This window comes from Vanessa cardui, chromosome 18 (genome assembly GCF_905220365.1).
Source record: "Vanessa cardui chromosome 18, ilVanCard2.1, whole genome shotgun sequence".
NCBI classification, from domain to species: Eukaryota; Metazoa; Arthropoda; class Insecta; order Lepidoptera; family Nymphalidae; genus Vanessa; species Vanessa cardui.
This window is the reverse complement of record NC_061140.1, coordinates 9096689-9113405: the sequence shown is the minus strand read 5'-3', so window position 1 is coordinate 9113405 and position 16717 is coordinate 9096689. Positions and strand designations below refer to the sequence as shown.

Sequence of the window (16717 nt, the reverse complement as noted above, 5' to 3'; positions counted from 1 at the left end):
TTAATCAAAGTCAATTAAGCTCACTTGTACGAATGCTCTTGCATACGAAAATCAAGTAAATCTCCCGCTTCATAGTGAATCCACGGACGGAATGCTGACTTGATTTCGATTTTTTTGGTCGAATAGAAATGGTTTTTCGTTTTAGCCAATTCCACGCCGCACACGCGCATATTGTACAATACGAAAATTGTTTCAGGCTAATTGCATGTGAGTCCCGGATGTTATAGAAGCTTGGATATAAATACATCACATACCAGTTTATGTGATGGTTGTATGCTGATGTTTAAAATGTGCAATTTTTTTAGCATTAGCGCATACGAAATTAGGCCATAATTATTAACAAGCTGTACACACACATACAAGAACAAATTCCTTGTATGTGTGTGTAGGTTTCGAACATTCAATTTTCCACTTTTATTTCCAATATATTTTCTTGATGACGTCATATGAACACCGAATGACGTCATAATTACCGAAAACACAGTTGACACACAGAGTAGTAATAGCAAAACTGTTTTGTTACTACTTGCTTATATATTTTATTTATAAAGTAACAAATACAGAGAATATCGAAAGAATGCTGCAGACTGCGCCATCTTGACGCCATGTTTTAATTCGACGTCGCATCGTGCAACTGTGAAGTATAGATTTCTATTCATGCAAACCGCGACCTAGATGCCAGCCAATAAGCCTGTTAATGGTGATACGTACTCCCACGCTAAGCTTTTAGATGGTAGACACTTTGGTGTTTAATTTGCTGTGCACAGTCTTTAAACTTAACGAATTTTACAGGTTCAAAAGGCTTCTTATGCTTTGTCATACCCAAGTGCAGAGAATATCAACATATTTTCAGAATAATGGGCACATTGATCTTTGTAAGTATTAAGTTGGTAATTAAATAAATATTACAAAAACATCGTAATAACAGTTTTATTTAGTGTTTCTGTATTTTATTATTCTTCAAATCGATTTAATTCTGAAATATTTTGGATAAACAAGTATCATAAACAAGTCGGCGTGTTTCGTATGCTTGATATTTACCGATAATTCCTTCTTATTGCGAGAAGTTGAACTGTGCTCGTTATCCATATTAATAATAGATTATTATTATTATTACTTGATGTTAAATGTGTTTTGTTTAGCTTGGTTATAACAAAATATATTCATGCAAATACATTATATGTGACTAATTTAGAACTTTAATTTCAGATGACTTCGATTCTGTCCTTTTTTACAAACAATTCTGCGTTCAGCTTATGTGATGTGAATAATTGGCATATCTTACCAATGTTTTGAAAGCAGTGTCAGACAATCAATTACGTAATTGAATCTAGTATGGTAAATTTTTATTATATTAATCTTACGACTTACTGGACAGATTTACAGAAATTGAATAAAAAAGTTGTAAATTAATCTTTTCTAATTAAAAATAAACGAAATGACTCTTAAATTGTTACTGTTTTGTAATTGTTACTATATAAAGCATAAATATCAGGCATCATCTAACTAAAATGTCAGTATCATATTTTAACTTCACATCTCTACATATAATAAAATTGGAATGTCTGTTTGTTCTGGCTAATCTCTGGAACGGCTGGACCGATTTTGACGGAACTTTCACTGGCAGATAACTGATAAAATAAGGAGTAACTTGGGCTACAATAATTATTTTTTTGTTAAATTCATCCGCGTATAAGGTCGTGGGCACAGCTAGTATTTATTTATAAATAAATATATTTTTTATCGGTCAAACGTAAAATGCAGTTTTGTTGATTAATGAAAACGTAGTTTTTTTTTAAATCTAACATTGCTCTTTCAGATTTCTTCTTAAAGTTTCTCTTAACGTTTTACAGCCTGAGTTTGACTCTGACTAATTCCGTTAAGTGCTTCTCTTGATTCAACAATTACTTTAACCTTTATTAATTTGTAGTCCATATTGATTTAACTGAAATTAGTTTTATAAAAGTTATTTTATAGTGTGTGATGTACAACCGTTTTTATATTTAGTCCCATACAACATTTAAATTTATGTATTTCGCATTTCAGTAAACAAAGAGTTTAATTTTTTGTCAGTCGTCAATCATCATTGAATAAAAAATCTATTTGAAAAAATACATTTTAAACCTTTATTTATAGTAAATAAATAACATTTACAATATATTTTATATAAAATAAACAAAATAACAATCTAACCGTTAGGGATTTCTGTTGGTGACATTGTGTAAAATGTTCACAACTTAGATTGTATCTAAAACGCTTATTCTTCAGAAAAACTCAGTAAAAAAAAAGTAAATTAACAGCCTGTAAATTTCCCACAGCTGAGATAAGGCCTCCTCTTCCATTAAGGGGAGGGTTTGGAACATATTCCACCACGCTGTTCCAATGCGGGTTGGTGGAATGCACATGTGGCAGAATTTCGATGAAATTAGACTCATGCAGGTTTCCTCACGATGTTTTCCTTCACCGCCGAGCACGAGATGAATTATAAACACAAATTAAGCACATATACATAGCGGTGCTTGCCTGGGTTTGAACCCGCAATCATCGGTTAAGATGCACGCGTTCTAACCACTAGGTCATCTCAGCTCTTGAAATTCAATATAGACTACACTAAATTTTTAATAATTAATATTAAAAATGCCTTTGAAGAAATTTGGTAGTAAACTTGAACTCCAAGAAAGAACGTGGGCTACTTCTCTTTTTTTACAATCAACTTTTCCTTGCTTATTTCGACAATGCAATGCCCCATAAACAAAACATAAATTATAATGAATCATAAGAAAACACACACATGATTAAGTAAGTCTACCTTAAGCAACCTACTAAGTTAATAGAAAGAGCCTTTCGACTTGAGCCTTTAAATAAAGTTTCTTTGAAATGAACATTCGTAATTTCATAATTAAATTTTAAATAAGGTTTTTTTTAAAACGTTTTTCAACCCGTTCATGCAGACATTGGCGCATAAAATACCATATCGGTTTTGAATATCGCTGAGCTACGCGATATCGCAGTTCTATTTCGAGTTTTTGTTAAATTATTCGCACTTTTTATTTGAAACGTCACAAAAATGTACAGATAAACCAATATCACTAATAAATCCATTAAATTCCAGTAATGTATTCGGTTTAACAGGATTTATTTAACGTGTACACTATATTTATTTTAAAACTTTACTCAACGGAAATAAAATAGCTACTCAGAAATGTCAAAAGGGATGTTTATCTTTTAAAGAGATTTCTCGAAAGATTTTATTTAAATTTTCATTATATTTATGCACGAGGAGATAACTTTTTAATAGCTTTTTGCCCTAAATCTATTAATCTAGTTAAATCTATATGATTTTTCTCCAATAATAAAATATTTATTTTTTTAATTAGAAAAGCAAACAATCAAATGTCGTAACTTGTTGACAAACACTAAAAGAAGCATATTCAAACTTCTTGCAGTTATGGAATTTAAGCAGTTATCTACCCAAAGGCTAGTATTATATAATATAAAAGTGTAGAGTATTTAAGCGCATTAATATTTCCAATAATATTTGTTAAGCTCGATGTTAAGCATTGAAATAAATCATTGCACGCTGCAGATGCGAACAGTTTTATGTAATTAAGGTCATTTTAAGTGAAATTTATTCACCTTAATCCTGAGCGAGAATGGAAAGTATCCGGATCATTCATTCCTTGTTTGTTTCCAACTTTATACTTTATCATTAGTTGCTCCATTTTATAGAATGTTTGGTAGTCCTTGTCCAATGTAGCTAATATTTAAAAAAAATAAATAAACAATATTCATAAGAATCATAGTGGATTAAGATTAATATCAATTTTAATCTCTGAAATCTATGAAATAAATGTTGATAAATAAACTATTTTAAATGAATAGTAATTTAAAAGAGTTTGTAATAAATTTAAGTGTGATTATAATATGTTTTCAAAAATAACAAAAAGTCGTTTAAAAACGAAAAGGTCCGCTTTAATCGATTTTTGAGTATTTTAATATTTTATTTAGTATAATACTTATCGAAACATTAATAAAAAAGCAATTTGATACTTATGAACGCATAAATGAATATCCCTTTAAGTTTTTTTATTATATAAATGTTAAAAGGAAATCTTGTGTAAGACCTAATAAACAGTAAAAAATCTTATTTATTTTTAAATTAAGTGATTAATTTTAAATTTTAAATCCAACCAATTAAATAAAATACAATAATATTGAATCAATAGATCATGGAATGTTATATAGATTGTTAATCGTACGTTCGATTTTTATAGTCAAGTGCCAATCACCGTTGTCGCGCCGCACTCCATACCCTGCTAACAGGCCATCAGCCAACAAAACAAACACATACATATTACGTAATTACGTTGTCGTGCTTGTGAATACATCGCTCTTATTCTATAGTGGGTAAAAGAGAAAACATAATATTCACTACACGAAAACTCGATGTATTAAGAATTTAAGTACTTATTTTAAGAATGTGGTTATCTATAATGACGTAACTCGTCAATTTTGAATTTCGAATATTTTAATCTATATACTAGTACGTGAAGCAATAACTTTTTACCCCTTTTTTACTAATAGGATGTGCAAGAATTGGTTTAACAATATACACTATTAAAGTTTATGTAGACAGCTACGAATTGAAAGCTAATAGTTTTGTAAAATATTCATTAGAAATACATTAAAATGGTAGATGAAAACATTACACACACTGACACTATTACATTACATGTAATATGTATTGATTCGAAAGATACGTATTTTATTATCAATTAATTTACAATCGAATTTCGACTAACGAGTGATCACTGGTATTCAATAATTATAAGATAAATTTATAAATTACATATTTAATACTGCTACGCCGTAGTTGCTACTAAAGCAACAAAGGAAGCGCTCTCGTGTAGATGCGCTACGCATTTATATGAGTGCAGCGCTGTAAAGTACTTGCTCCGCTACAGACGATCAGAAACAAAGAGACGGCGCTATGCGCACGCTCTCCCACGACCATAGAAAAGTTCTCCATACGCTGCGCAACTTCAGTCAAAGGAAACCCGCAGAGCCGTGCTAACATTCGAAGCGTGATGCTGCAATATCGTGACGTGTTAAATAATAATCAAGTACATGATCAGGAGTCCAAATGTAAATAACAATAATAATAATGAATCAATCTATTTCCAACACAGCCCATATAATATTAGTAATATGTATTTTTTACAATATTATGTTCGTAATTTATAACTGTAAGATATTTTATAAGTAAGATTCCGTTTAGAAAATACACAGGCCACACAAAGATTTGTCTGTACCAAGTGACACAATACAGCCAAATTTTTCACTTCGTTGGAGCCTATCCTTCACCTTACGTATCAGTATTGGAGACAGTTTTCGCATTAACATGAAAAAGTCTACTGTAGGTGTGTACACAAGCATATCTGTCGCACTACAACAAGGGGAGGCAAATTATTACTCTGCAGTCATTATTATATTTTACTATGTGCGCATTATCAGACTTTTGCGTAAAGTTAACAAAAAAGCACGTGTATGTCTGTCAAAATGATTTTAATAATGTAACAGCAACAGCTACCGTTTAAGAGCCAATATATCAATATATTAGATCGAAATGTAATAGCAGAGAAGAGTTCTCAACCCTTCCATGTCTAATTACTTCAAATAAGAATTCACAACATTAACCAAGTATTTGAAATCCGAATGGAATATGTTCCAAACTCTATCCTTAATGGAAGAGGAGGTCTTAGCCCAGCAGTGGGTAATTTACAGGCTATCACTTTACTTTTACTTTTTTGAAATCCGATACTCTTTGGAGATGACACCCACTAACGAAACGTGATCCGGTTCTTAGACTTAGACTCTTCTTGACCATAAGAAGATGCTAACGTGTTTGAATGAAAACAGTTATATACTTCGAGCATTATTCTCATAATATAAAACAGCTGTTATTCATTGTCAACTAAATATCCATTGAATTCAATACAAACATTCAATAATACCGACAACCCTATCGAACCAGTCGAAAGTTTCAAAAAGTTGCCTTAACACACCGCCAGCGATACAGAAGGCAATTTTATTCCGAAGTGGACTCGACCTCGACGACTTTCGTGAAATATTGCTAGGCCTCCAAAGGCAAAGCCTTTTTTAACCCTTATTGCCGTTAAAATAAGGGTTATTATGCAAATAAATTTCAAAAAGGGTGATCGAGCGTACCGGCAGCCGATACCGAGCTCGCTTGGATGACTTCCAAAACGTTAAACTTTTTTCAGTTAAAGAATTTTAAGCGATTTTGTCAAGTTACTCAATAGATTTTTTAGTGCTGGCAACACTTTTGAATATAGCAATCATTACCTTATGTTTTTTCCGTTTCATATTTTATGAGTGTTCTTTTTTCGTATAGTACCTTATTTATGTAACTAACAATGTCTATGACAAAATATATCCGGGATCTATTCATAGATTTTAACCAACTCCACCATTAGATATTCTACTTTCAATTATTAAAGTTATAAATTTCGGGATATTTACCATGTTATAGACTCAGAGACAGTCTCGTGAACAAGAAATTCGTAGATAATGTCAAAATATAGAGCTCCACCGAACAAAAATAAAAAAACATGGTAAATATCCCGAACTTTAATGATAAAAATAACCATGTCAATTTAAAATCTTCTACTTTCAAATTCAAAACAGCTATACGTAGTATTGTTGAGTGCCGTTTTAAAGGATGAATGAGCCTTATTGTTCTTCATCTTAACTCCAGAGTAACGTACACACTACTGAAAATATTTGGACTAAAAAATCCAATAGCATTCTATCGGTCGGACCTAGAGTTAGAGCTTAGGACCTCAGGATTATCGCCCTTATATCAAGTCACTAGATCCACATAGTTGTTGTAAAATATAGCGAAATGAAAGATATGGCGTCATAAAACTATTCGCATTCCATTTTCACGTGCAGGAAGAAGCGGACGAGTGAACTGCGCATTTGAATGGAAAGACAAATGAGTCGCTTGCAGTTCTTGTAGATTTGAATTTAATATTTATGTAAAGTAAAGTAGCAGCGCTTTACTGTTCCGTAGCTGAGGAAACACCTTTCTTGATAAGGAAACACATTCAAATCACAAGTACTGACGTGCTGATGTATACCTTGTGTCTTATGCGTACAGGATTAACTCAGTCTATTTTTATAGAAAAGAACAAGATGCCTTTACAAAAACCATGAACTTTTGATACTACGTAACCTATTAAATTGCACTTCCTCAAAATCAAAATCAAAATCAAAATATGTCTTATTCAAAGGCTTCGTCAATGTCTTGTGGACTATCATTCTACAATATAAAATAAACTTACTATCATTTCGGAATTTAGCTTCTAATCTCTACTGTTTCTTTGTGTGTCGCCGTCTATACTTTTTTGCTATGCATTATTATAATAACAATAAAAACACATTTAATTTGAATACAAATTGTTTTTCTGTGATAAAATAATTCAACATTCATCAACGGTACTAAACCTGTATAGCCACCTGGTATAGCCACCTGGTATAGCCACCCTATTTTATAACTATATATAGGAGCTCTAAGATTATAATAAACTTGAATGTTTCAATAAATTCTAAGCATTTATCCTCCCGACTTCCACATCTTCCACATTACACACGTTCTGCAGTCGGCACGTGGAATAGCTCCAAACAGTTCCCCCTTATTCGCCTACGTTTTCTCATGTCTCAAACAAATTACACATTTCAATAAAACCTAACTATATACTCGACTGAGCGGAATTTTCCTCGTGTTAGCTTTTATATAGAAATTAAATGTGTTCTTTTTGTTGCTTTTATTGTTATTATTATTGTCTTGTTAAATTCTTTCATTAACGTATTTAGAGTCAGGGTTTTGGGGTACATTTTGGACCGCACCGAGGTCAATTAATACATATCCATTGAAATTAGTATCGCAAAGGTATTTAATATTCCCTTATAATATTATGAATGTAACTGATTTATTTGCTTTATAATAATTACTAGCGGACCGACCCGACTTCGCCCGGGTCCAATACTCATACTAAATATTCTACAAAAAATATTTATTTACGACATCACATTAAAAACACGTCACTCTTTTAGTGATTCTTTACTATATTGTCCATGTTACAATACAAAAACCCTTCCTCTCAAATCACTCTATTTATCTATTTAAAAAATGCATCTAAATCCGTTGCGTAATTCTTAAAGATCTAAGGACACATAGGGACAGTTAGCGGTAAAAGACTTTGTTTTATACTACGTAATGATGATAATAAAGCAGCTTCTATCAAAAGGTTGGACTCATAATGACAAATCGATTGAGCCATAGCTCGAGGGATTTAGTAGTAAAAATCGTGACAAATATAGCAACATAGAAGATTAACAGGCTAGGACTTAGTTGGATTTTTAAGTCACTCTCTGCATCAACCATGACTCGTCTGATCAAATATTGGTCAGTATAACGCCAATGTATGGCCAATTATGGACCCAGCTTTGCTAAGTGAATGGGAAGTGACAATATTCATATATCGTGATGTAGGGCCTTTTCATGTTTGTAAGATCTTTAGTATCATACCAAAAGGTTACAAGAAAAATTCTACTAGAGTTTACTCTACCACACAGTTCCAATGAAAGTTAGTTTATATCACATAAAGCAGAATTACATTCAAAACATAAAATTCTTTCAGCGGTAATCAAAGATAAACAAAAGACACAGTTTAAGAAAGTACAAAACTCAGTGATGCAGGCTCGAAATTGAGCCCCGAAGTTTGCAGGTTTCAGCTACTCAGTCTTTTATTCATACTCAGTTCATTTATGAAGTCTCATGTGATTTAATTGTAATTGTACACTTTCAATAAACATTTTTAAGCGATATGCAAACGCTTTATATAATAAAATCCCCCTTTGAGATCGTTCATTCAAATAATATGGACATATTTTTTGCTTTAGATGCTCGCAAATACAGCTGAGCTTCGACAGTCGAAATTGGAAATAACTTTTCCTAAACTAAAGTCACGCGCGTTCGGATTGTAGATAGTCAATAAATAAATCACATGCTTTCTTAAAAATAAGGAGCTAGTTTAAAAATAGATTTAAAACCAGATAATTCATTGAAATGGTAACAAGATATAGCAGTTAACAGTTTGGTAAAGATGGTCGATACGATTTTATCGAAATACTTGTTGGTAATGAGAACAGTGATGGAACTGCATATGTCAAATAATCGTGTTTATCGATCCGTAGTAAAAATCTTTGAACCTTTGAAGACCAGTCTACACATTAACGTTACATCACCATCCTCATCATCATGGCGCAGCATGTCTTCTACCATACTTCAGCATCTGATATCGTCTTTTATACTATCCATAAATCGTTTCTTTGGTCGTGTTCTTCCCCTATATCCATCCAAGTCCATAATCAAGACCTTTCATATTCACATTACACGATTTATAAATTAAAAAGTCTTATGGCCTATTGGGTATAATAGGTGAACTCAAACCGTGACTTAAAACGGTATTGTCGCTGTAAAATTGTAACGAACATAGTTTATAATAAATCTACAAATAGTAAATGTCAGTACGATTCTGTAAAAATCACTTCGTTTCTCACCCGAAATATCTTGACAAAAACTGCGTAACTGAATGACGAATAACTTTCCGGTTTTTCTTCCTATAATCTGCATGAAACCGATAATGGCAATGTGTTTAATAAAATTGTCTAAACATCGATTTATAAGTGCTTATAAATCCTTACTTGATTAAGGAATAAATACTTTTTGATACATAGGATATAAACATACTACTGTTATTTAAATTTATGCGTATGTTGTACAAGTAATAGGATGTGTACGAAATAACAAGGACTTATATTTTGTGTGTACGTCATTACGTTTTACGACGCCGCCCCCGGTCCGCACTCGCATGATACTCGACTGGTCAGCCGACGCAAATTGCCACTTGTTTCTCCAATCCCGACTTTATTAAAACCCTAATAGCGGGATTAACAAAAACAATACAATTTCATTGCTGATAAACGTATTTTTTTATAAAAAAAAGTAAAATCTATTATTAAAAACCGTTACGAATATTAGAAAAATTCGTATCGTATTTGTTTTCGCCTTAAATATTACTTATAATTTTCGAAAATGGAACGTTCCTTCTAATTTTAAAAATTCTTATCCACTTGTATTGAGTCAGCACATTTCTGTATGAATAAAACTATTAATGTATGCGGAAGAGGCTGCGCCACACTTCCGATGAGGAAGCACTGAAGATCATTAAATATGCAAAACTCGAGCTAAATTACGCCCCGACCGGCTTTCGGTGATATATCTTCTCAAGCAGCTTAAGTATTCTACATACAAATTACGCACGTAAACTATAAAATTTTTACCACATCCGATTCATTAGATAATAATAATCTTTAAGCAGTGAACACACTCAGCTCGTTTACGACTGTTGGTCAAGAATAACGACTGCGGTGGTTATTGTTAAAGCACTCGTTAATGTGTTACGATGTCGTATAAGTTCAAATAAAAATAACAGACTCACCTCATCGTAAATAAAATTGTCGATCTCCTCGAGAGGTCGCCCGTACAGCTTCGGTGGGAACGGCTCGTACTTCCTCGGCAAGCGGGCCCCGTCCTCCACGCTGAGCCTTCGCCGGGGCATAAAACCGAACTCGCGGACCAACTGCGCGCCCCGCGAGCCAGCGCGCTTCGCGGACTCCCGCGTGAACGGAGTGACCACCGCCCGCGGTTCGTCACTCCGTCCCACCGACTCGGAAAACGTGACATCGAGAGGAATTCGCAACTCCTCCCGCCGCGGTTTCTCCTCCTCCGCGTCGAGCGCATCACGGGACTGTGACGCGACGAGTGGCGCCACTGCCTCGGGATTGGTGGCTTCGAGCGTGCGAACGATCTCCCCCAGCAACCGTGAACCGTCTATCTCTTCTCCGGGCGAGTGCAGCGGCGCCGGCGGCGGGAACGACAGCCGCCTCTCGTCCTCCTCCATACCGCTACGTGAGCCCCATCGCCCCGGCCGTGCGCACTATTTGCGGACCGATGACGCCATTTTCGTTTAATACTGCCACCTGTAAAAAAAAACATATCAGTCAATATAAATCAGACGTAGCTGTTGGAATTGCTAGTTTGTTTACAAATAAAATGTCCGTTCCGTTGGCGATTCGGAGAACATTCATTCGTCGGGTCATTAAAACGAGTTTTGTTGTCTCGAGGGATGATTTATTCACCAAATGTAAAGTGTCTTCCAAACTGTTTGCCATTGAAATGGGAACGTTTGAAATTCGTGAAGTGATTCTTGGTGTATGTTAAACTCCAGCAAATATAAATAACGAGATGCTTTCAAATTTTTTCGTAAATAATTCAAGTAATCCGAATTATTTAAAATTTACTTTTTTAATAATATAGAAAGAAAATTGTAATAATATTTACATGTATACTCAAACACATACATACATAAATAAACTTTCAATTCATTTATTTCAATATATTTTGATTGCCTTTTAAAATAAAAAGATTTTTTCAAGAGTTTGTTCATTATAGATATCTTAAGTGGGATTTTGTAATTAATGTAGTAAAAAATAAAGTCCCATATACAAACATAGTAAATGGAAAATGAAAAGGAAAAATATAAAACATCCATTTATAAAATCATACAAGACTACCTACTTGCTTGAACATAAAGACTAACGATTTTAGGCCGTTATAAAAATAAAGAAATAAAAAAACATGTATATGATCAATTAAGCATTAAACAAACTTTTACCAGTAAAACATATTATAAATAAATAAATATAAGACAACATCACATACTCACATACATACATACATTACTCTTACATCACGTACATTACTCTGATCCCAATGTAAGTAGTTAAAGCACTTGTGTTATGGAAAATCAAAAGTAACGACAGTACCACAAACACCCAGACCCAAGACAACATAGAAAACTAATTATAATCTACATTGACTCGGCCGGGAATCGAACCCGGGACCTCGGAGTGGCGTACCCATGAAAACCGGTGTACATACCACTCGTCATCGTCTGTCTGTATACTAGGGTCATAAAAGAAAAATAATTAAAATCACTCATTACAAGACAAAATATTCAAAAACACACATAATTGCTAATACAGACAATCAAACTTTGAGACTATCAAAAGAACATCAAAATTTCTATTCTTCTTGATGTTTTCATCGAACAGTTCTAGTTACTGCATTGTGAATATCTATCGGGAATAGAATAAAACAAGTGCCGATCAATCAACGTTTCACCCGCGCTGGGCGCACGATGGCGAGAACAATACCGAAGCTAAATTAAAGGGAAACAAAAAATAATTCGAAAATTCTCGACTTTCGTTTCTTTCGAACTTTAGTGGTTTGTTTTTATTTCAACATCAGTTATTATTCGTTTGTAAAGAATAAGTGAGATCTTCCGTGTGATCTCACGTTATCTCATCCGTGAAATATGAAAATCGACTTATTCTGGAACTCTTAATCTTTAAATGTTGCTATATTTATAGTTGTTAGAGTTATTTTTTGTTACACATTGTATAACTATAATTTATTAGAATAATTTAGTTAATAATATGTCGATTGACTATTTTTAGAATATGTTGTAATGTATTATTTGAATTTTTCACGATTAATACTGGCCGATTGTCTGATACTGGCCGGTAAGAAATCTAATGCGGCGGCAATGTTTGGTGATATTTATATAATTAATTTGGAAATAATGAGAATGAGAAGCTAAATTTAGATATAAAATACGGGATATATTGTAAAACATGAATTAGTGAATAAAATGAATGAGAAAATAGTGCTAATAAATGAATCTGGAAGAATATCGTTGTTTAAACTCGTTACCATCCTAAAATAGTTAATATTTCACATCTGTTACTGATATTTTACGATCGTTTTCAGTGCTATGTTTCGAGTTCTTCCTCACAAAATAACTGTAATACTTGTTATAAATACAATTTTGGGGAATTATTATACATCAGATTTAAATAAAAAAATATAAAACGTTTTCTCGCGAATTTATCCCGAATTTTATCAATTTCACGAAAGTGTCAATAGTGCAACAGATCGCTTAGCGATGTAAAAATCTCAGAATCGATGCTAAATCCTAGAGCTATTGTCGTCCTCAGTTTTAACACAAAGGCGAGGTAAATATGAATACTAGTAATTATTTTATTAATTCGAGGTGCTACTCTAACTAAACACTGCAAGTTTAAATTGTTAAGTAAAAAATTCAAATAAAACATAATACAAAAAACTCTGAGGAAAAATTGAAACATACTTACTTAATGTATGTGATACTTGGTGGCAGGGCTTTGTGGAAGCCCGTCTGGGTAGGTACCACCCATTCATCAGATATTCTACCGCTAAACAACAATACGCTAATATAATATTGTTGTGTTCCGTTTTGAAGGGTGAGTGAGCCAGTGTAATCACAGGCACAAGGGACATAGCATCTTAGTTCCCAAGGTTGGTGGCGCATTGACGATGTAAGGAATACTTAATATTTCTTACAGCGTCATTGTCTATGCGAGATCGTGACCACTTACCATCAGGTGGCTCATATGCTCGTCTGCCAACCTATTCCATAAAATAAAAATAAAATAAAATAAACAAGATTGCCACACATTCAAATCGCAGTTAATCCAGTTGTTTCCTTACCAGAAGTAAGATATTAACGTTTTTTTACATACTATTGAAATGATGGCAAAATATAAAACTTTGAAAATAATAACAGAGTTTGGTTTATGGATAAGAATTTGAATTCCTTACTTTGGCAACGCTCAACCATTGAATTGAGCTATTAAGTCCTTTGTGCCTGTAATTACGCTGGCATATTTAGCGTTAAAACGAAACTAAGTACTAATTAATGGTATTTTACAGCAGTATAACTAATAGAGCATTGTCTAACCTGAATTATCTGAAATAGACCACGATGCCAATGAGAACACGTTTTATAAAAACTTTCTAAGAAGTTATCCACACTAAATTATGTAATAGGTCCACCAGTCAAAACACGTTATAAGAAACTTAACGTAATTACTCATATTTGAAAATCCAATATTGAGTATAAATAATAACTTAAATTTTGATGTATGCTAGAAGCAAAAAATAACTGTTTAATACCAAAGAAATTGAGATAGGAAATTGGATGGATTTGGCTTTGTGTAGACTAAGGAGTAATATAAATGGTATATGCGTACTCGAACATACGAAATTTATATAAAACCTCATTTTCTGAAGATGTTGAAAAAACTAAAGTTTTATTTAAAAACTCAATTCTGAACTCAAGTGTTGAACTGAAATATAATAACGTAGTGTGGTATGGTTTCGATCAGAATATCGCTTCGAGCTGTACTTGTGCTATTACTAAGAATGGACGTACCCTCATTGTTACATTGTCCACTGGCCTCATTCGGAAATATTTTTACTTAGAAAGTAGTCTTAAAAACTCACTGACATCTGATATTAAAAAGATTTCTTGGTAAAACTGCACGGCGAATCAGAGTCGAGATATTGTTTCCCAGGCGTTTATGGGATATTATCTTATTGTTTAGATAACATCGCTTGTACTGTTTTAGCGTCACTTTAAATTAATTATTTTATTACTTTCTTACCTTTCTCAATAATAAATAAATAAATAAATATGAGACAACATCACATACATTACTCTGATCCCAATGTAAGTAGCTAAAGCACTTGTGTTATGGAAAATCAGAAGTAACGACGGTACCACAAACACCCAGACCCAAGACAACATAGAAAACTAATGATAATCTACATTGACTCGGCCGGGAACGGCGAACCCGGGACCTCGGAGTGGCGTAACCGTGGAAACCAGTGTATACATCACTCGACCACGGAGGTCGTCAAATAATGGACAAAATGTTTTTTAAATCTGTGGTTTCTGAATAAAATGAGATGAAATTGTAACGAGATGGAATAATTAGATGGAAAGCACCTTTATATATTTACACAATTATAGATCATAATTGTAAATACATAAAAATAATAATAAAGAAAAAGTTATCGTCTCCATTATTTCCTGAAAATACCTTGAATTTGGTCTCAATGGTCAAGTGGTAAGATCACGTGAATCTTAACCGATAATATGTGGTATTAAATCCAGGCAAACGTCATAATGTTTATTTATCTCGTAATCGACGTTGAAGGATTAAATCGACGTACAGACAAATGTATTTTGCATGTAATGGATAAAATTATTTACCTTCTCCAACTTTTCATACCTGGTATCTATCAAATAGAGATGGGATTCGTTTGCCCAACAATCATAAATATATTAATTTTTACTTTACTACTCTACTTGCAATCTGTTTTTGATTACATCACGCATCACATCATCAGCCCGCTGTCCACTGCTGGACACAGGCCTCTCCAAGTGCACGCCACTGTGATCTTTCTCCGGCTACTCGCATCCGGCTCCTGCCAGCCGTCTTGCGTATATCGTCAATCCACCGTGTCTGAGGACGTCCTACACTACGTTTGCCGAGATACGGTCTCCACTCTAGAACACGTTTTCCCCAACGGTTGTTAGCTCTACGACAAATATGACCAGCCCACATATTTTTGATACATTATTATAATACTGTTATATATAACAAAGTGACTCATCTCAACAGTTAATAGTTACGAAATGTATGCTGCAATTGAAAAGTCAAACGTAAAAATGTACGATGCAACAGTACTTTAAAGAACATCCCTCGGGTACACTAAAATGCCTCGCCTAAAATGCCCTGCCAATTAAACTGGACTGTTGTAGTTTCAAAATGTTTGATACGACGCCGACGCTTCTGTTCAGTTCGTGAACGGTCACTGAACTCTCTGTAAAAATTAAATTTACATCATACAACAGCATAAGTGTGAAATATTTATGATAACTATAATATATACTAACCACCCGCCCTGGTTTCACTCGGGTGCAATGATATGACATCACAGTGGAACTTTATCAGTGCTTCTTTACTTAATTGTCCATGTGTGATATAGAAAAAACCTTCTTCTCGAATCACTCTATCTATTACTCACACAAACCTTAAACTACATCGTCCAATTTCACAAATGTATGATGCTTATGATGAATATCAACACAGTGTCGATCTAAATGTTACGTCCATTGCGTCCATGAAAAATATCGTACTGGGCAACAAAAATGAAGTCTAAGTTGATACATCCCATATCTATATTTATTACATCGTTTTTTTTTTTTTTACTTCCTTTTAATTAAGATTGAAATAATTTTCTAATTAGGTTAAGATGTTGATTGTTTTCTTTTAGTGCATGCTGTGTTCTTCTTTAAGTAATTGTGACACTTAGAACAGAATGTTATTTTTGTTATATTTTATTATTATAAACAGTGTACACATTGTTGAAGAACCAAATAAAATAAATAAATTAATTAATTAATTAAAAAAAACGCATCAAAATCCGTTGCGTAGTTTTAAATATTTAAGTAATACATGGGGATATAGGGACAGAGAAAACGATTTTATTTTATACTATGTAGTCAAGATATACTTTATTTAATTAAACTCTTTCTCTTTTGAAACGTTATTCAACAAGATTAAATGAAATTAAAAGTTAACACTCGTTCGGAATATCTACCAAAAAGAATCAACA

General features: G+C 33.2%; 1 protein-coding gene across 2 annotated transcripts in view; it reads right to left on the bottom strand.

The window, feature by feature from the left end:
- The window catches only part of LOC124537474 (sodium channel protein 60E), a 201646-nt gene that overhangs the window by 123648 nt on the left and 61281 nt on the right, over positions 1-16717 (bottom strand). For both annotated transcript variants that reach the window (XM_047114336.1, XM_047114337.1), the window contains exon 2: positions 10590-11130. In XM_047114336.1, the coding sequence (XP_046970292.1) occupies positions 10590-11051 (462 nt within the window). In that variant the 5' untranslated portion in view covers positions 11052-11130. The remainder of the gene's footprint in view (positions 1-10589; positions 11131-16717) is intronic.